This window comes from Setaria italica, chromosome VI, assembly GCF_000263155.2.
Source record: "Setaria italica strain Yugu1 chromosome VI, Setaria_italica_v2.0, whole genome shotgun sequence".
Lineage (NCBI taxonomy): Eukaryota > Viridiplantae > Streptophyta > Magnoliopsida > Poales > Poaceae > Setaria > Setaria italica.
The window spans coordinates 5,622,537-5,644,453 of NC_028455.1; the positions used below are offsets into that span (position 1 = coordinate 5,622,537).

The following is a 21,917-nucleotide window of genomic DNA, read 5'->3' on the forward strand; positions in this document are numbered from 1 at the left end:
ATTTGAGCTGTTGAAAGGACTCGGGCCTAAGAATGTTATCACGAAACGTTTTGGAATGGTTTGTATTTTTTTAAAAGATACTGTATCATGCCTCGACTCTTGAAATAACATAGCTCAATTGATTAGAATAGGAGGTGTGGTCGTGCACCTAACCACCCAGGTTCAAGTTCCCTCTAGCTCAAATTTAGATGCTTATTTTCTTCTTCTTAATGAAAAATTATCTAGTTCCTCCTAGGCTGGATCTAATTTTTAGAATCTTATCTGCGAACCCACCCCTCCCACACCACACACACGTATAGATTTAGACCATATTTGAATCCAACTATTAATTAGCACCTTTCAACTAACTAATGGACTAATTATTATCAGGGCGGGTTGTTAATAGTTAGGAGGTCTATTAGCACTAATGTCATATAGTAGGTCTTTCATTCATAGGGCAAAAAGTACATACATCGCACTAACACCACAGGACACTCATGTGCTCAACCACTCACGCCAAACCCACTTCAAGCCAATATGAAATTAAGCCTCTATTTAAACTGGGCTTGGGGTTTACTTCAAGGGCATCCATTGTCCTTTGTTTGTTGGATTTCCAACACAATCAAGCACTCCTCGCATTTTCAATTGTCAACTAACTGTGCTAGATCATCAATCGTAGATGCATTTGCATGCATAATGCCAAAGTGGGACACGGATTTGAACAAGAAGAAAGTAGGTCGAGCCAGGAACCCCAAATAAACCTCACGAAAAAAAAAGGAACCCCAAATAAAGCCTCTAAAAAATCATAAATAATAAAAGTCAGCGTGCCGAGAGTCCACGTAGTATACTCGCGTTGTCAGGTATAAAGTGGCGAGGTGACGTGGACGCGCAGGTTGGCAACCAGCGAGTCAAGCTGGCGGTTCCGACTGCAGGTTGCACGAACGTTCCGGACAAGATCTTCTCCTCCCCAGTTTCTCCTGAAAAGATCCTCCATCTCACCGGCTCTCTGAAGTCTGAAGAAACGAAACATCCAGTGTGTTTGTGTGTGATGGAGATTTGTTTTCAGTGGCACTTGCAAACACACTACTGTTCCGATTTGAACTCTCTTCTGCTGAAAATTCAGCACTTCAAAAGTATTCGCCAGATTCTTCGCAAAAAAAAAGGAATAAGAGAAAAGGAGAGTATTCGACAATGGTTGAGTTATTAGAGCCTTGATTAGTAGACATAACAATTTAATCAGCAGCGTGCACTTATATACAGTAGTTGACAGATCATGCATGTAAGACTACTTGAATTTGAAACATAGGAATACAATTTCTTGCACTCCTGGGTGAATCTGAACAATCTTATATGAATTTTATACGAACGAAACTCATGCATTGCATTTTCTTTCCAAAGGCAGCCATGAGTCTGGTCTCATACTCGTGGAACAAAGTTGGACCATGGAGACCAAGTGAACGACGGAATGAAACATTGCTTTCCAAGAGGAAGAATGTGACAGTTGATAGAGAACAAATAAAGGATCAGAGCAGGGCATGTCGGTCGAAATGTGAAATCAGCTTTTATTTGCAGCCGTAATACGTAGATATCATGCAAGTGAAAATCCATTAAATTTAGCACAAATCCATGGCCTGAGGCCAAACTTCACACGCTCACGATTTCACAGCAGCAGCATCTGTCTTTCCGCAAAGGAACAAATCTCGTTAAGATTGTTTTTGACTCGTGTATGACTTTGGACGACTACTGATCATACGATATCTCCGATCACCTTGTTCAAAAGTTGTGAGTGTTGTTCATGGAGAACTGATCCCAAATCTAGTGGTTCGTGCACAAAATCTGCCAACTAATTGATAGGAGGAGGAGATGAGCTCGATCGCTTTTTTACCAGAACAACAGCAAAAGAGTTAAAAAAAAGTGAAAAGTACCCATTTTTAAGTCCAAAATTAAAGCGCGTCAATGCGGCAGCTGTGATGGTTGTGGAGTTTGAGACATGTCGCCATCTCCAAAACACTGTCACATTTCTCGTTCGGAATGTGTGGCTCAGGAAATTTTCAATATTTCTTGTACATAAAGAATTAAAGATTAAGGTCAAGATATTACAAGAGAGGCATGGAAAATTTCAAGATTATATTCTCCTTTTCCAAAGTACACAAACTATAAACCCGCCCGAGTATTTATAGGTTTTCGAAAGGAAGAGGCACGAGATTGTGCCTATTTCATTGATAAAGATGGGTTACAGCCGGCTAGCCGGTTAGCGAAAAAGGTACAGGAAAAAGATCGGAAGGTATCCCACCGGTGGGACATCTATGGTAGGATCGCCGCTAAGACTTTCGCCCCTGCTGTTATCCACATGTTGGCAGAGAGTTTGGAGTATTTATAGGTTGAGTGTGTGCATTTCTCAAAAAAAAAATCATAAAACAACGAAATGAATTGCAAGACTTGATATTTTGGCTGAGTTGTAAAACATAAAAACAAGGAACTTGGGCACATCTGATTCTAGATATTGTTAGGCATAGGCAACAGTCGAATTAGACCGTCATCTGGTCACACTAGTCGCCCTAGCGGTGTCAAGGATGACATGTCACTTGTCAGTACCTAAAAGAAACTAACACAGACACACACGCGCCACTTATTTAACTTGACACTCAGATTTCGCGTGGAAAAACCGAGCTTGCTTTCGAATTAACACGAGGGGACAGAAAGGGAGCAAACGAATAAAAGTAGTGTTTCTTTTCGTGCTGATTAATTCTTTGCTACAGGTACGCAAAGTTGCAGACAATAAAGTGACGTTCAGTACCTTTGCTCGTGCGGCAGATTTTTCAAAGCCCCAGGGTGGATTCTTTGTACTATAAGAGAGATTACATTGCTTCTCTTTGTTCAAATAATTTATTTATTTAGGAAAAGTCTAAATTACTCCCTCCTCTCAGGTATGACCAAAGTCCGAATATTCTTTTTCAATTTACTCCCGTGACTATGTCAATTGGTATGATTTACCCGTTATAAGATTTATCTTTTTTATTACTCCACGTACAAGTAGAGTTTCAAGTAAAATTTTTGTAAACTGATAGCAGACATCATAAAATAGGTTCAAAAAATATGTTACAAATTTCCATTTCTTTATTTATGAAACAGGAGAATCCAGTACTTGTCTTTGTTTTTCTATTATATATAAGAGAAATTTTAGAATGGTTGGATTTCTATTATATATAAGAGAAATTTTAGAATGGTTGGAAAAAATAAGAGTTACCCATCCCGAAAAATCTAACAGCGAAAACAAAAAAAGTACTTTGTATATAAGTAAGATATGCACAAACACTGTACAGAGGTCCATTCAAATGTCATTTGTGGATTTTCCATCAAATTTGATCGTTAAATTTGTAGGCCCTATAGCTAGTGAATCCTGAGATCCCGTGGACCCTCGTAAGCAATCACTAGCTTGTCATCAGCTGGTAGGCCGGAGATGCATCACGAAGGACCGTGACACCTAGGGGTGTGAATTGAGTGTTCTAAAATTTAAGACTTCAAGTATATATAAAAATCTATTTTAATTTCTATCTAGATGTCCATTAAGTTTTTCTATGTGTTGCTATCACTACCGCAAAAAAGTTTTGCACCCTAGGTTCCAATCCTATAAACTATACATGGCAATTTTAGAAAAGGTAAATGTGGAATGTGAGTGCAATAAGAAATGCGCAAGGTAAATGAAGTAGAGAAGGCAAACTCTATTCATGCTCATTATTGACACACTTTTAGTGCCATTTAAGTGGTGTTTTCATACATATTCTTATACTAACCCACCACTTGGCACCTAAAATAATCCTGTTTTCGTATATGCATTGTATTTTGGAGAACATTCTGTTTTTTCAGGAAGTTATACCTAAAAGTATATTTTTGAATAAAGCCTTGAACAAGCAATGAACCTGTCAAAAATGAAGGCCAGCGGACTCAGAAAGAGCCCAGGCCAATCGGCCTGATGAAGCCCAAGCCGATCGGCCAGGGGTCTTCTGGCCCCCTCCGACACTCATTTTTGGCAAGCACTCCTCCAAGATTACTTAAGGCCTAAGATTATGAAGATATGGCAAATATCACTTTGGGATCAAAGAGGAATCAAAGAAGATCAAGCAAAGATTTAGAAAGTTATCAAAGATCAATCTCATCCTGAAGTTATTGACGTGCTAGGCCCACATGCATACAAAAATAAGACTTTAGGACACCTAAGAAGACTTGGGGATGAAGGAGGGTGCGAGAGGCCATAAGGAAGGGCTAGGCCGATCGGCCTAGACACCCCAAGCCAATTGGCCTGGGATTTTCCTTGCTCCTCTCGCCTTCCAATTTCTGCCACACGATCTCTAAACTATAAATACTCCGATATTTCATGGAGCATGCATATCAATCCACAGGAACTTGACGAATAGAGAGACACACACCCGAGGGAGCTGAGGGCCTCCATGGTCGTCCCTGCGCGGTGAAGCCATGGTAGAGTTTTGGAGCCGAGCCTTGTGATCATCAAGGCTTATGTACATACAATGGTGATATGAATCTAATCTTGTGCTTACTTTGATCTACTATGATACATGTTTATTCTCATATGTTTAGCTAGCATATGTTCTTAGTAAAAATAGATGTAATCGTGGTGATTAGTCTATGTCTTGCGGATACATCTTAGTAATGCATAGGAAGTCGGTGTGATTGCCTTCGTGTGGTGATAACATGCGGGAAGGGAAAAGCCTGAACGATTGCGTAATGTTGAGTAGGATCGATAGCGAGTATTGTGGGAGTCATTTGAGGTAAAGCTTTGGGAAACCGGAGGCATCAACATGCACCTTGCAGTGGCGACCATGAGAAAGTAGGCCGCTTGTGAGCCGCCGTTTTGAGAGATGACTCTTTATCAAGGTGCTAGATAGATTGGTTACCACTTTGGCTGGAACTACAACTAGGAGACAATAGGCTTATACTACATTTGTTTGTGTTACCTCATATACATGGATGTGATCTATTTACCCTATCTATAATACTTATCTCATGATTGGGTTTAACTTTATATGCAATTCATGCTTCATGATAGGATTAGATCTGTTTAGCTAGATAGAGAACCCTAGTCAGTTCACTACCGATCCACGGATTGATAAACCTTAGATATAATACTCTAACGGAAAAGCTACGATGATCCGTGCCCTTGCGGTTCACAACTTAGCGTGTTAACTACCGTCAACAAGCTTTTATAGCGTCGTTGCCGGGGATCGGCAACTCGAACCTTGGTGCGATCTATCTAATTTTTCGGACTAACCCTAATTTTTTTTATTGCATATACCCTATTTTTCTTGTTTTCATCCTGAAAAGCGGGTAAATGCTAGACACCAGATGATTGAATATGGACTTTCATCAAGTCTGGATTCACCCCGATAAGATGATAACAACATCAAGCTCGACTCTTTAGCAGTAGGTGCTAAATTTGTTATTGGCCCAGCATATGCTATCGAGTCCACACCAATGAAGACAATACAAATGATGATAAATAAGGTATGCCACTGTGTCAATTATTTTTTTTAAGACTAATGTTTCTTGGAGATTTGTCTGTTCAAGTAACAGGTGTTGGGTCATGTTAAAGAATTGCAAGTTCAATCATCAACATCTCAAACATTGCTGTTGTGATCAATTTTCTACCCATGATCAGAGATGTACAATAAATTACAATTGAAAATTTAGAAGATCCATCAAGTTTTCTTTCCAACGCATCAAGAATTGCTAATTTTGGAGATCCGTGCAATAATTTATGATAAAAATTTTCAACACTGCGCGTTCTGAAATCAGCTTGGGACAGAACATAGTGCTGGAGTAAAACGGGTGTAACTCTTTTATCCGGAATTCGTTTTGGGTGAATGACTACTTGTTGAAAAGGGCATTTGATGCACTTTGTAATGGAGTAGAAGTTTTGTACATGTTCTACACTTGACACATGGCAATTCAATGGAGAAGAGGCAACAACGAATGACGAAGAAGGTGGTGATGATGTTGAGAGATGATTGGGGGGCCTCTTTACACAAAAGACGATGACTTAAAGTTGATCAAGATTGGAGGCAACAATATTAGAAGCACCATGATACTAACAATCTTCTCCAGTGAGATGCTCAAGAATTGTCTAATTGAGTGATACAATCAAGGAAGAAAACCGCTTAGAACATCGACACAAAGCGCAGGAGCCTCCTCTGATCCCGGCACCTTGACTAGAGCAATAATTATGGAGAAGATGCATCATTAGCACCATGCTACTCATTGGTGAAGCATTGGTGATGACCTTGAAGCCAAAGGATGTGTGACATAATGCTCCAAAGACTACATGATCAAGATCATCAACATCTCCGGATCAATTCACAAGAAGCTAATGTTATCATCAAGATTTTGCATTACCTCAGATGAAAATAATAGAATATTTTTAGATATTCATAATCCCATAAAGTATTAATTCCAACAAATCAAGAATCAAGGCAATCGGAGATTCCTACAAGCGGTTATGGCCAAATCATCGAATATCGCACGTCCTGAAATCAGTTCTGGACAACACACAACGCTAAAATAAAATGGGCATAACTCTCTCATTTGAACTCCGTGTTAGATGAATGACCACTTGTTGGAAAGGTAATTTCATAAAATTTTCGATGAAGCTGTATTTTGGTATATGTTCAGTTATGTATGTAGGAAAAAATCCATGAAGAAGAGGCAGCAGTAAGGTGATGAGAATAAAACGGAGGAGATGAGGATGACAACAATGAAGAGGAGCTTGGAAAGTACTTTCATCAAGAGTACATGATCAAAATCAGAAGCTTAGAACAAAATAAAAACCTCCGGATCATTGGCACATGAAGACACAAGCAGACTACATCCAATACAAAGAAGTGTTAGAAGCGAACCACGAAGGATTACAAAAGATGACATCAAGCTGCATGGACATTTTGGATTCTCGCACAAAGGACCATGTATTCGCATAAACATGATTGAGGTGAGGAGTCTAGCTATATGAATATAACTAAAGCGCTTTGCGGGAGGTAACTCGTATTTTTATTTATTTTCTTTATTAAGATGACCGTCTATATTGTGCTCTTAAATCGGAATCATCAAGCAACCACATGTTGTATGCTTTAAATAGTATTGATGGAGCACTTTGTTATTTGATCTTGGAAAACTTATAGACTCTTTTTGTGTGCTTTTAGTGTTTAGAGTCTTTTTCTTTGTGTATTTTTAGAGAGAAATATGAAGTATGGCACCACCCTTTGATACTAAATTTGTGGCTAGATAATCAAGGCTAACTTTTATTTTGTTTTAGACCACCTCCATATCATGTCATATTATTTTTTTATCCACTTCAGGTTGCATTGCATTTTCTTGTTGTTTTTATCAAAATCTTTTTCTACCAAAGCCTTCCTATCAGCCCAGCCGAAAACCAAATCCAACAGAGGTTGGATTAACTTGTGTTGATCAGTTTGTTGCACTATTCAGATTGGCTTGAGTTGTTTTTGTCTTTGTTCTAACTATACCCTTACCCAGAGCCATCCTAAAACCATAGGTTTTTGCTTTTCATCCAAAAAATCAAGCCCTTTCTTTTATTTTTGTTTTTCAAAACCCCCTTAGTTAGAATTTCTATACTTGATTTCTCTCTTAAAAATTCTTATTTCAAGCTAAAAATATAGGATACCTATGAACCTACCCTTAGCCTTGTTAGTTTGGTTGTTGAAGCTTTTCGATGAATGATTTTCTTGTTGACATTGCTTGACTTCTTATGAAGTGGCCAGTCTTACTTTGTCATTCTAAGCAGTTCTTTTTGCTAATTGCAGAACAACGTCGATAGTCTTTTTGACCTTGCTAACCCCTATTTTTGCTAAGCCTTTTGCATGTGCATTTGTATTGTTCCATCATTCATGTGTTAGTTTGGCTTTTTCCTAAAACTTTATAATGAATGCTTTCATATCTATGTTATTGCTCGTATGATAATTTTCATTTTGCAATCTTGTGTAAACATGGTGTTTAGAAATGATTGGAGACCATTATTATTCAGTTTTATAAACCTTGCTAGCTATTCATCTCCATATTGCATTGGTTGGTTTTTAAGCTTTGCAATGCGCTTTATTTTTCTTGTGCTATAAAGAGATATTGATCTTGAGATAAGCATGGTGTTTGACCTTGATTAAGTATTTTTTTATGGCTATGGAGAATTTCAGGAACCTAGCTGTAAGCATGGTGCTTAGAACTTGGCCCAAACATTGTCTTTGTTTATGATCCTACCTATCATTTGCACTCACATACACCCATTAGGTTTTTATTTTTATTTTACTGGATTAGCTATGCCACAAGTTAAAGTCTTAGGGATGTTGTTGGTTTGTTGGCGATTGCTTCTACTCCCAACAGTAACCTCAAGGGTAGTTTGTGCACTTGAATTGTTTTACAGGCATGGTGAAGCACTTTCATGAAAAGAGAAGAAATTGAAGGACAATAAAGGTGACAAAAGTGAAGAAGCATAAAGACAAACTCCATATGCTGAGAACAAGAATTTCAACAATCACAAAAAGCTTCATCTTCTTCTTCCATGCCTAGCAAATGCTAAGCATGGGGAAGGACTTGGGGTTGGTGTTTTATACCCGGCAACCTACCAAGGGGGTACTCGAGGTAGTAGATTGGTTGGTGGGGAATCACCGGACCTAGAACTTGAAGGTAAAAGCGAGGACACAAGACACGGATTTATATAGGTTTGAGCCACTTGAGTAACGTAATACCCCACGTCTTGTTTGGGGTGTTGTATATTGCGCCCTGCGCTTGGACGTTGAGGTACGAGGATTTGGTTCTCTGTTGTCTCCGCTGATCTAGGTACCCCTACCCTCCTTTATATACTCCGGGGGCAGGATAACTAGTCAGTTATAAGGAGGAGTTCTAGTAGGATTACATGGTATGAGTCCTAGTAGGATTACAGAGGAATTCTAGTAGAAGTCCATCTTCATCCTTCCTTGCGGTTACTGGGGATCTATCCCCGACAAGCCCCCGAGCGCTTCATAGTTGAATGCAGCAGTCTTCGAGTACTTTTCAGATCCTCGCTGAGTAGTTTTAGTGCTTCTCGAGTACTTTGTCTGGCTGAATCTTCAAAGTTTCTCAAAGCTGCCATGAGGCTATGGTGTGCTCAAAGCCTTTGATCGTCTTGATTCTATAATCTTCATATATGGAGGGCAGCGAAAATCGCACTCCATATGGAGTAGCCCCTGAGCCTTAGGTTGAATCATAGAATTAGGCTGAGGGTGAATAAAATCCTGAATTTTCTTTATTCAACTTGAAAAAATCAACTGTTGGGTGCAGCTTATCAGCCCCCGAGCCTTGAAATGATTGAATAATCAATTCAAGAATCTTGAATCTTCACGCAAGTCATCATCCAAATAGTTTTGCAGCGTCCAGCCCTAAGCTTATGCGCCAGGTGAGCCGTGGGAGCCATGCCGAGTAGTTATTGGCACTTAGCCCCCGAGTTTGAGAGCTAGCGGAGCTACCAGAGGTATTCCGAGTAGTAATTGGTGCTTAGCCCCCGAGCTTGGGAGCTAGCGAAGCCATTATAGGTACGCTGAGCGTCCTGGAGAATCGTCGCCAAAACTTGACCTGAAAAAAATAAATGCATAAATTATGCAGCATATTTGTAGAATATTGAAAACTACTGAAATTTATTTAGTGATCAACATAAAATGTTTTATGTCATGCTCTTGTTTTGGCCATATTTCTCTCGAGTAGTTAGCCTGTTGTGTTTAGCCTCTCGGTCTCTGTTTAGCCGTAGTCACTGCGTGGTGAGATCTTTGTCTCTTGTACACGTACGAGCACTGCCATTTGCACAGCTGAGATCTTTGTCTCGTGTATGTGTGCTAGCATTTAGGCATGATAGATGATCCGAGGCTTTTACGAATTAGGGAGTGTTCTACTCGAGAAGATTAGTGACCTTAAGAGAAGACATAAATGAGTAGTCGGTATTGCGACAAAAGAGACTACGTGATTGCGCGTAAGAGTTTCCTGCCATTCGGCAAGTAGAGCGCGTGTAGTGCGCGTAAGATTTGTGCCTCCCTAGGGTGTAGCCGTTGTGAGCCTCCAGTATTTAGTGCATCAAATTTGTGGCTATTGCCTCCAAAATTCAATGTACCAAACCCATGGTGGTGCCTCCACAACTCAATGTACCAAACCTGTAGTTGTAGCCTCTGTAATTTGGTATACCAAGCCTATGGCTGTTGGTCAACATGCCCTAGGAATAATTGGCAAAGTGTAGCTCTGGAGGGTATTTACCGTTGAGAGATGTACACAGATAGGTAGTCAGCGCATTGGCTAATCATGCTGAAAACAAGCCAGAGAAAAAACATAATTATTAAAAAGTGACTTAGTTTAATTCGTGGATGATTGTCGACGAAGCCGTGTTGATTGTTGATGAAACCGACTAGTCGGAACATTCCGACTAGTTATTATCGACGTGAGGCCTACCTTGACTAGTTTTCTAGTTGAGATGAGTAGTCAAAGTAGACCGTCCTCGACTAGTTTTCTTAGTCGAGACGAGTAGTCAAAGTAGTCGTCGACGACTTGATGCGGTCGGATGTTGGTGTAGTAGTACTCGCGTACATTTTCTATGCACGCTAGGCGAAGATCTTGAAGTTCTTGTGGTAGCTTTCCGTGTGTAGCTAAAAATCAGCAAATCAAGCCATTGAAAAGCGGCAGCATATACTTGCGTAACTTCTCTCTTGCTTCTGAATTTGATGGACTCTGGCAGGCGGTGCGTTACTATGTTGCTGCAAAAGCCTTGTTTTCCTCGCATGCTTGTGGAGTTGCAGTCTCTAATTGTCTTGTCTTGTAATACGAGTTGGACATAGCTACATCCTGGTCCTTGAATCGGATCAAACTCGATGCGGGTCCGATTCTTCTGTTCCTTGATTATCCCTTCTGGATTTTTGTTTTTTGGCTGCGTGAGGATGAAATCGTGATCAGGACTCAATGAATTGAACCAATGCCCCATCATGCATCCCTGTAAACTGTCAAAAGTTCCATGGGAAACCACACTTCAAATTCACCAATGCGCAAGTTGACGATCTTGATTTCCGTGACGAGCTTGACTAGGCGACGAGCAATTTGATCGATCCCTGCAACATTGAACTCAGTCCTTCGCCAGCTCTATTTTGAATTCGATGCATGGAGACGGCGAGTCGCTGGCTCGATTTGTTGGCGTAAGTACAGTCTCCTCGTCGTAGGAGTAGATTGATTTTTGTGATGATGATGTCCTTCAAACTTGCTCGATGATCTCGACGACCACCCCTACCTGGCAAGCTAGATGTCGGTGTTTTATACCCGGCAACCTACCAAGGGAGTACCCAAGGTAGTAGATTGGTTGGTGGGGAATCGCCGGACCTAAAACTTGAAGTAAAAGCGAGAACACAAGATACGGATTTATACAGGTTCAAGCCACCTGAGTAGCGTAATACCCTACGTCCTGTTTGGCGTGTTGTATATTGCGCCCTGCGTTTGGGAGTTGAGGTACGAGGATCTGGTCCTCTGTATTCTTCGCTAATCTAGGTACCCCTACCCTATTTTATATACTCCAGGGGGCACGATAACTAGTCAGTTACAAGGAGTCCTAGTTGGATTACATGGTATGAGTCCTAGTAGGATTACAGAGGAATCCTAGTAGGAGTCCGTCTTCATCCTTCCTTGCGGGTACTGGGGATCTATCCCCGATACTTGGCGGATGAAAAATTCAAGGATCACAGTCACTAAAAAGATGCTCATTTTTCTTCTTCCATGCTAAGCACAACGCTTAAGCATGGGGGAGGCTGCGCTGCACTTCATCACACGCATTGAAAGGACGGTAAATTCTTCCTCAACATTTCCTTTGTCTATCTCTTTCTAAAATGCCTATGTATATAAGCCTTCAACCATAGAATTGATGCAACCTTTGTATATCTCTCGATAATAACATGGCTACTAGGAGTACAACCTAGTTTTTATTTTCTTTAAATCATGATCACCATCACCTTGTGCTCACCACGATGTTAATAATTTTGGTTGCCGCTTTGTTTTACCTACACAATGTTATATATGACTTGACTAATTTATCTCTGTTTAATGAACTTAAATTAATTAAATACCGGATCTTTTAATTATGGAGGTTAAATGACAAAACTATACTCTTTGATTTAAGTTTTTCGATAACCTAATAACTTGAATTGTTTTTATTTAAAATTAATTCATATGCTATCTGTTGCATATGATAGCATTTGTGAATCTGTTGCAAAGTTCTACCTACCAGAGCCTATATACATGCATGATCTTTCATGATGAAACATTTATATTACCAACTTATATTTTGATGAGTTGGATTAAGATTGATTTCTGTGGTATGAGACTTAGAAGCTAGCTATCTCCTTTGTATGAACCATTTTCTTGCTAGTCTTTTTATCCATGCATTGTGAAATTCTACACTAGAAATTTCACAAACCTCGCTAGGCATCCAACCTAAACCCAAATATATCATTTTTTGACTACCTCCTTGACCACAACCTATTATTGAGTATGAAAAAATATTTCGACAAAGATTCAGAAGATTAATCAGTGCCTTTTCAAGAAAATCAAGACCTGAAGGCGTCTACCAGTACAGAGAATAAAAAGAAAAGAAAATAGAGGCTAGAAGGGGCCAGGCCGATCGGCCTAAACACCCTCAGGCCAATCGGCTTGAGGTGTTTCCCCCTCTATTCCCTCCGAAATTTGGTATGGAAGTCCCTTTAGAGGAATAAAGTTTTGGTACTTACATCAGCAGTATATCTTTCTTCCTTTTCATGCTCGGGGGCGAGCATCGTCTAAGCATTGGGGAGGAGTCATTGCAATCTAATAATGGGGACTCATTTGTGCCTCGGGATCATTCATTTGCCACTTGCACATGTCCACTTATCTAAATGTATGTGTTTCATCCCTCTCCCTCTGCAACATTTATTTTCCGTGGTCTTTTTAACAAGTCTCAGTACTCCCAATAGATCTCTCTCTTTGTTTAACAATATTTCAAATGTAATGTTTTGCTAGGATTGTTTTTTACCTACCAAGCTCCACATAAGCCTTCTACTTCCATATATGAGTAGAATAGGTTAAAAATAATCTAGTATAGGCTTGAGTGACTTGATGAGATGAGTGTTTCCATGAACTATTGCAAGAGAATCCCATTTGTGTTGGATTTGCATCTTTTTGAAAAACTCTTCACAATGGAACAAGGTAAAGGTCTGAAGTTCACTTAATTTTAAGAGCATTGTATTTATTTTATTGTGGCATGTTCTTTATTGCTAGTCTATCTTCCATAATGAAAAATAGTCGGTCACAACTTGAACTTTAAATGCTAAATATTTGAGAGAGCAATGTGTCTTGTTATGTATAATTGAGTACAAGAATGACACCGAAGGGCAATGCTGATTTTCTGATTAAGCAAGTAACTTGGACTTACTCGAGGACGAGCAAGGTTTAATCATGAGGGAATTGTTGACGCTTGTTAATGACACACTTTTAATTCCATTTAAGTGGTGTTTTCATACATATTATTATACTAACCCGCCACTTGGCACCTGAAATAACCCGTTTTCGCATATGGTATTTCGGAGGACATTCTATTTTTGCAGGAAATTGTACCTAAAAGCATATTTTTAAATAAAGCCTTGAACAAGCAACAAATCTATCAAAGATGAAGCCCAGCGGGCTCAGAAAGAGCTCAAGCCGATTGGCCTGGTGAAGCCTAAGTTGATCGACCAGGGGTCTTCTGGCCCCCTCCGATGCTCATTTTTGGCAAGCACTCCTCCAAGATTACTTAAGGGCTAAGATTGTGAAGATATGGTAAGTATCACTTCAGGATCAAAGAAGAATCAAAGAAGATCAAGCGGAGATTTGAAAAGTTATCAAAGATCAATCTCATCCAGAATCTATCGATGTGCCAGGCCCACATGCATACAAAAATAAGACTCCTGAGCCTTCCAAATTTTGCCATGTGCCCTCCAGATTATAAATACCCTGAAAATTCACCGAGCCTTGAGATCCATCCAACCGAGCCCTGAGATCCATCCACTAGAACTTGACGAATAGAGGGACACACACCAGAGGGAGCTGAGGGCCGCTACAAATATTTGAGGTTGCCTAGGAGATGGCTTAGGCTAGACCCTAGCCGCCATGACCGTCCCTGCGCGGCAAAGCCATGGTGGAGTTCTGGAGCCGAGCCTTGTGATCATCAAGGCTTATGTACACACGATGGTGATATCAATCTAATCTTGTACGTACTTTGATCTACTATGATGCATGCTTATTTCCATATGTTTCGCTAGCATATGTTCTTAGTAGGAATAGAAGTAATCGTGGTGATTAGTCTATGCCTTGTGGATACATCTTAGTAGTGTATAGGAAGTCGGTGTGATTACCTTCGTGTGGTGACAACATGCGGGAAGGGAAAAGGCCAAATGATTGCATAATGTTAAGTAGGATTGATGATGAGTATTGTGGGAGTCATTTGAGGTAAAGGTTTGGGAACCGGAGGCGTCAACATGGTGGCGACCATGAGAAAGTAGACTGCTTGCGAGCCGCCGTTCTGAGATATGACTCTTTATCAAGGTGCTACATAGATCGGTTACCACTTTAGTTAGAACTACAACAAGGAGACAATAGGCTCATGCTACCTTTGGTAGTTTTATCTCATATATACGGATGTGATCTATTTACCCAGTCTATAATACTTATCTCATGATTGGGTTTACCTTTATATGTAATTCATGCTTCATGATAGGATTAGATCTGTTTACCTAGATAGAGACTCCTAGTCAGTTCACTGCCGATCCACGGATTGATAAACCTTGGATGGAATACTCTAAGGGAAAAGCTACGATGATCCGTGCGCTTGCGGTTCACAACTTGGCATGTTAACTACCATCAACAAACTCTCGGCATGATGACACGGCGATTTTTACTGAGGTATCGGAAAGCAAAACTTTCCACTAGTCCTCGTTGTTGGAACCCCTCTCAAAGGGAATGCCAGTGCAAGGATATAAACTCCCCCGTCAAGTAACTCTGTAGGATAGCCGATGGGCCTTTCCCACGCACAAGTGGATCTTCGCCTAGCCTCTTCCAGATGCTCCTTGCTACTCTTCACTTAGTGGAGCTTCGGCAAAACACCTAGAGCCTCTCCTCCCTATCATAAGCACCGGCACAAACGAGGTTAGAGGGTCTCTCAAGACTTACAAGCCCCGTAATTTATAACTCTTAGTGTGTGCAAGTACCGATACAAAGGAGGTGTGCAAACCTCGCCTAACTCTAGGCTAATCCCTAAAGCAATGCGCTAATAGGCCTAAACTAGCACTAATCAAGATCTAAGCCTTATACTAATTATCTTAATCTTCTCTTTAGCACTTTGGTGGCTAGAGTACTTGTGTACGTGGAATACAAGCCTTCAGCTTCTCCAAGCTCTAACACCTTGAGCTGGCTGGGCAAAGGGGTATTTATAGCCCCATGTCAAAAAAACTAGCCGTGGCAAACCGTTTCAACTTTCTGCGTAGCACCGACTGATTTGATAGTGCGCAGGAGGTGTCACCGAATGAATTGGTGCATGCCACCTCAGCTAGCCGTTGGACGGCTGACACCCACTGATGCTCGGCCCCACATGCTGCACCGACTGATACGGTGGCATGTGCAAGGCATCACCGAATGAGTCGGTGGCCCTTGGGCTGTTGTCTTCTACAACCTTCCTCCACTGACTGATTCGACGCCCCTTGTCCTGGTCCCACCGTATGAATCGGTGACGCATTATATCTGCTTGAAAACCACCCGATCCGAATCTGAGCCGATCCCGAGCCGAGCCGATCACACCGACTGATTCGGTGGTGATCCGCTATGCCCACCGAATGAGTCGATGGTCACATGCGCGTCCTTGGCCCTGCCGCTGTTCAACTTGTCACCGACTGATTCGGTGACCTTAATGGTCACCACCGAATGGGTCGGTGTACAATTTCAGCATGCTTCGCTTCAAATCTTCGCGTGTCTTTCTTTGAATTTTTACTATAATTTGGATGCCATAAATTCTTCTAAATATTTTTTTCTTATCATTTGATGGTTTTGTAATTCATCCCTGGAACTTATAAAATACCTACAAAAGTTTATCTTGCAAACACATTTGTCTCAATAACTATGTTATCATTAATTACCAAAATCATTACCTAGGGTCATTTTCGTACACATCACATCTCAGTAGCCGTGGAGATCCTCTCTTGATGCCTCCACTCACAAGCTAAAGCACTCTACTACTCGTCATGAAAGCGACGGCCGGCCGGCCGGCGAGATCAGAGAGCACATGCATGATCCATGTGTCCCGACGAAGCGCCGCGTATGAGGATATTTTTTCACACGTTGTCCTTGTGCCAGGTGTGATCAGCGACAAATTTAAAGGTAGTAAATGCTGCGCAGCTCCTCGTTTTCCGACAGTGCTGAGCAACTGAAGAAAATAGAAGTCGGTCGTCCCAAAAAAGCAGGAGTACATGCTAAGAGTGACGAATGAGTAACACGAGACCGAGCTGCTATCACCCGCCTAAAAAGCTAAACTACTCGACAATTGTTCAATGATGCGTGCAATTTAGCTACACGAAAATGGTTTTGGGTCTTCCCGTCCGTTTTCCCTCCTGGAGTCAAGGAGGCCACCCAGGCACCCACTTTGCTTGAACGCACAGCATGCATGTGGGTATCTTTGCATAATTGGTTTCTTTAACAATCCCAAGGTTCTTTATCAAGTGCCCAATGGTTCTTGTTTGTTGGGAAATGTTGGTCGGGGATTCTTGTTCTCTCTTGAAATATGTCCAAATTAGAGCAGAAAATCCTTGAATGTCTTTCTAAGTTTTAGATTGAAACATTAAAACTGTCAGTTTGATAATATCACAATTTTATTGTGTTTCACAGTAACGTTCGAAAATATTGGTCCACTTGACTTCGAGAACTTAATAGTCCATCATTCAGAAAATTGCGACCGGAGGTGCATATTCCAGACACCGCGAGCGCCTGGATGCTATTTTCTGCGTCATATATGACAAGCAAAGTGGATAAAAAGAAGTAATACTCATATATTGGTTTTAGTCCTTCCCAATTCCAAAGAGATTTTGGGATGCAGCGTGATGCACGAATTCTGTGTGCACCAGTCAGAATCCAATCAGCCAAGCTTTCTAGAGTTTCAGTTTAAGACAGATAGTTTGCTCTCTATTCAGAAAATTCAGGTTCAAGACACACAGGCATACAGATAGACATGTTGGGAAGAGAATCTCTTCATCTGTTGAACACTTGAGGCTATCTACATCTCTCAATGCTATGGATCATGCTACCAACCTGACAGGCAGAATTATCTATGGTAGGGAAAAAACAGATTATTCTGAATGCAGCATGTGATCCAGTCTACAGATGGAAAAATTCTTGGCAGACTTTCCCTTTTGCATACTTCAGGTCCAGTCCAAATCAGGGTCTTCCAATTTGATTGTGATCGGGCACAAAAAACAGGTGGAAAGTGAGACCTTGACCACAAACAGGGCACGAGAGAAATGTTCTTTTCTAGTTTGCACACGAGCGATATTGAACATATGAAAGATCTGTCAATTTCCATCATCATTGATTTCCGTGCAATAACCGCTTCTCTCTTATGGTCATATGTATGAGTAGTAGTACATATAAACAATTTTTCTTGGTCAACAAGTTGTGTTCCTTCGTGTTGTTCATTTCATGGAAGGGGTCAAGTGTTGCATTTATAAGAAACCACAAGACACCAAAATTATCCTTTACTTTTAGGAACATACCAATCTCTCTTGGTCTGGTCATAAGCGAGTGACGAACAGCTGCCATTACGGTAATCCCATGACAGCACCTTCTTCATCAGGCCTCGCAGTCTCTCAGCACCAGGACCAGGCTCAAAAACAGAGTCTTCACCCCTAGACAGACATGGATCAGCCCCACCATCAGAGCTCCCATCACACCATGCTCCTGGGGTGAACCGTCCCTCTGAGCGGTGCAAAAGCTCACGGTCTATCTTGTCCAGGACCTTGTCGTCCTTGGGAAACTTCCGTGCAAATGGTGCGCCGCTCTTCACCATCTTGTTAAAGTCCTTCATTGAGAGGATCAGTGGATGCTGCTTTGGAGGGTAGTCCCAAGCGATGTAGTGCAGATCATGGCTAACTGCAGTGCCCCGAAAATCAGCAGAGTTGCAGATGACAGTTTGGAAATAGCCTTCTGGCGAGGAGATGAAGTTGACATAGTACATCAGGAGGTTTCGTGGGAGATTGTCCCAACCCCATATACAGTACTCGAGGAAGGATTTTGTGAGCATTATCCAAGCAGAACCTGTCAATCAAACATAGGGAGACCATGATTTTAGCATGGACAAAGAGTGATGAAACACAGCAATATTCTATGCAACTACCAAGATGCATATATTTAAATGGTTATGTTTACATCAATAGTTTATCTATTTCTATATCACTACTATCCATTTCAGCACGTGATGAAATGAAGAAAACGAGAGTCCTACCTATGCAAGGTCAATCATAAGAATTGACATTTCAAAAATCAAATAAGAAAACAAGCACCGCATCCAAATTCTAAGGGCTCAGTCCAAATATCTTGACCACAAAACTCCAGGCTGATACTTCAAAACAGCAGTGACTATTCTTTATCCCCCTTTGCCAGAAAATTCCAAACCTCAATAGCTACTGCATAAACTTAGGGGGACATGAGGACACAGGGGAACACAGGAAGCATAACTGATGATAGCAATAGTCTGAAGAACATAAGAGTTCACAAAGAACAGAAAAAAAAACAGCTACTGATCAAAAGTTTTAATCCACAATTATTGGTTCCATGTCAATTAACAAATTGCAACCCTACTCTGCTAGATTAAGAGGGCTTGGGATCTGCTACCATCAATTAATGTGCCCAAACTTTCTTTTATGGTTAACTGGATGTAAACCAGCAGGTTTAAAGGTCTATTATGCAAAGTAGTATGCAAAACTGTTAGTGACTGCACGCCCGTACTCATGCCAATCACACATGAATGTATCACTACTTTATGGATATATTAGCTTCAGAAGCCTATGTGCCAAATAATTGAAATTGAGAACCAGCCTACCAGTATATAATTTGAAAGATGTTGGCAATTCTCTCCGCTCAGTAGTCGTAGTAAGGTCAAATTTTTTGGATAGATAGAGCCCTGGGTCCAGAACAATTGGTTTTGCCCTTATATTACTGTGACAAACCAAAAGAAAAAAGAAAAGATAACAAAACATCAGAAAATTAGAGGGTGAAAGGAAATGGAGAACAAATTGACAGAAATGAACAAGAAACTTACACTTTCCACCCAGATAACTGAAAGTGCTCTATAAAATTAAGATTTCTCGGCAAAGAAGAGAACACGTGAAGTATATCTGCACATAAACAAGCATTTAACCATACAAGTACACCAACTTCCATAGGTGTGTACCCTTTTTTTTTATCGAACACACAGGGAACTACATGTCATTAAATTAAGAGGGGAAATGTTATAGATAACATTCAGTTAGTTCCTTTTTACATTCTAGCTATGTAACATGTTGCTGCTCTATGCATGAAGATTCAAGCTTCTCCTACAGAGGCGTATGCTCAAAATGAACGATGCATACTGATGCTAGTACTGCCTTTCCATGTGAAAACTGTTTCATGAATAGATATGTCTGAAGATTGTATAGAATTAATATATGTGCCTCTAATCTCACTGATCAATGTCCATTCTATAGAATTCGTCCTGTTACTTGATCCAAGCTATGAAAATTAAGATGCATCCTATTGAAGCTGGACATTTTCACAATATGCTTGAATTCTTCTTAGAATCTTCATTGTGTATAATTTGAGGTTTGGGTTAACTGAACCATGTTAATAGTTAAGACAAACCGCACAGAGTTTCTCAAGATTACAACTAACAAAACAACAAGTGGACATATTAGGTAGACATTAGTGAAGCAGTGTTATCAGTTTGTTGACAGTTAACAGGTATACGTACGCAAAGATAATGCAAATAAATCTAGTGCAAACTACTTCAGAAAGAGGGGGTGTAGTCTATGACTACGGTGCCTATGCTAAACTTGATTCCTCCGAAACATTTTAATCCTTGCCATTGGTGATGTTATGAACCCACATTATACAAACAATGTTGCAGCAGGTAAACCGTGTATGAAAATTAGATGCCACATAAATGATTGTGCTCCCCGGAAAATGAAGGGTAAAAAAGGTTAGTGGTAGCTGAAGAACACTGACCATCTTGTGTCATGAGCGGATAATCCGAGGCGCTGAGATTGATGAACCAGTCCCATTCGAGGCCCTCCTTGAGGAGGATGGCCACGGCGTGCAGCGTGCAGGCGACCATGGTGGGCCCCTTGTAGGTGACGAGGTTGCCCTTGGCGATGACCCTGACGTTGCCGACCTGGCTGAACATGGGGTCGCCCTTGACGTACATGGCGAGGTCGATCCGCTCCCGCGGCGGCGCCTCCAGGTCGAGGTGCAGGATGTACTGGTTGCGCGGGTGGTAGATGGCCTGCAGCGTCCGCCGCATCCGCAGGCCGTCCCCCTTGGTGCCTTCGAGCAGGTACGCGATCCGTGGCGGCTCGGCGTCGGAGTCGTCCGAGTTCACGGCCGCGTCGTCAGGGTTCTCGTCGTCGCTAGCGGCGGCGTTGTCGCCCAGGACGCGGTCCTTGATCCCAGACTCCACGGAGCGGGCGCCGTCGCCGGACGACGAGCCGTCGTCCCAGCCGGCGAAGGATGCCACATCGAACAGGACGGCGTCGCCGCCGCCGCCGGGGTAGGGCGGTGCGAAGAGGCCGCAGGCGGCGGCGAGTAGGAGCGTGGCCGTGACAAGCAGGCTCGCGAGGAAGGGGAGCAGCCACCGGCGGTCACCGAACGGCCGCGCGGGGCCGGAGCCGAACCCCCAATTCTTCCTCATTTCCTCGGCAACCGCGCGTCTTCCTCCTTGAGCTCAATTGAACCTCACTAGATCCAATTCTTCAGAGCATACCGGCGTTCCTCCGGCGACGTCTCGATTGCACGGAGATTGCTCACGGCGATGTACTGGATCTGCACCACAAATGCGCTCAGGAGGAGCGGAATCCTCAGCCGAAGTACAGAAATTCCAAGACCTATTGCGCTCACCAGGTTGGGAAGGGCAGCGAAGAAACGCGAGCTCTCGCTCGCCACAAATCAGTGCCCCGGCGAGCCGCGCAATGCCGCCGGTGCTCCGCATGGGCAGCGAGCTGCCACCGCGTCGGCGTCGCGCGCGCGCTCGAAGACGGCACGGCCCCGCTACGGGAACGCCCAAGGAGGGTGAAGTTGCGGCGCACGGACCGTTCAGCACGGCTCGGGTCCTCCCCGGTGAACCAGTTCGCGCGGCGGCGCTGATCTCTCCTCGGTTGGCGGCGGCAGCTGAGCCGAAGCTCTCACTCTGTCAGCACCAGCATCAGCAGGTTGGTTGCAAACTTGCAATGGTCAACTCACAGAGGCAAATGGGCTTGGGCCTTGTGTGCCTTATCCTCCATATGGGCCGCCGGTAAACAGTTGGGCTGGGAAAAAATTCCATGGGTGGGCGGGCCGAGGAAAGAAGCCTCGTGAAGCCGATGGGCCGTTCAATTTCGTCACGTGAAGCGGTGGAGCCCACGTTTCCGCACGAGCGGCGCACCTCACCCATTTCTCACGTCACGTCACGGCACAGCCCACGGCCACGGACAAGTCAACAGCCTCCAATCCATACACTGACTTGTGGGCCTCCAAATGGCATACCCCACGTCTGCCATCTCACCCTCATCAAGTCATCATCACCCGCCGCTTTCCATAGTCCGCGCTTTCTCTCACTGCAAAACCGGACCCACCTGTCATCTTCAACC

General features: G+C 42.3%; 1 protein-coding gene across 1 annotated transcript; it reads right to left on the bottom strand.

The window, feature by feature from the left end:
- Positions 1-17,174: 17,174 nt before the first annotated feature.
- On the bottom strand, positions 17,175-21,494 carry LOC101761270 (beta-glucuronosyltransferase GlcAT14B). Its single transcript, XM_004972816.3, has 5 exons — positions 21,190-21,494; positions 20,302-21,114; positions 19,361-19,436; positions 19,142-19,257; positions 17,175-18,357 (listed from the first exon to the last, which is right to left on the bottom strand). The coding sequence occupies exons 2-5, from the start codon at positions 20,981-20,983 to the stop codon at positions 17,792-17,794; spliced, it is 1,440 nt and encodes a 479-aa protein (XP_004972873.1). The 5' UTR covers positions 20,984-21,114; positions 21,190-21,494; the 3' UTR covers positions 17,175-17,791.
- Positions 21,495-21,917: the final 423 nt, after the last annotated feature.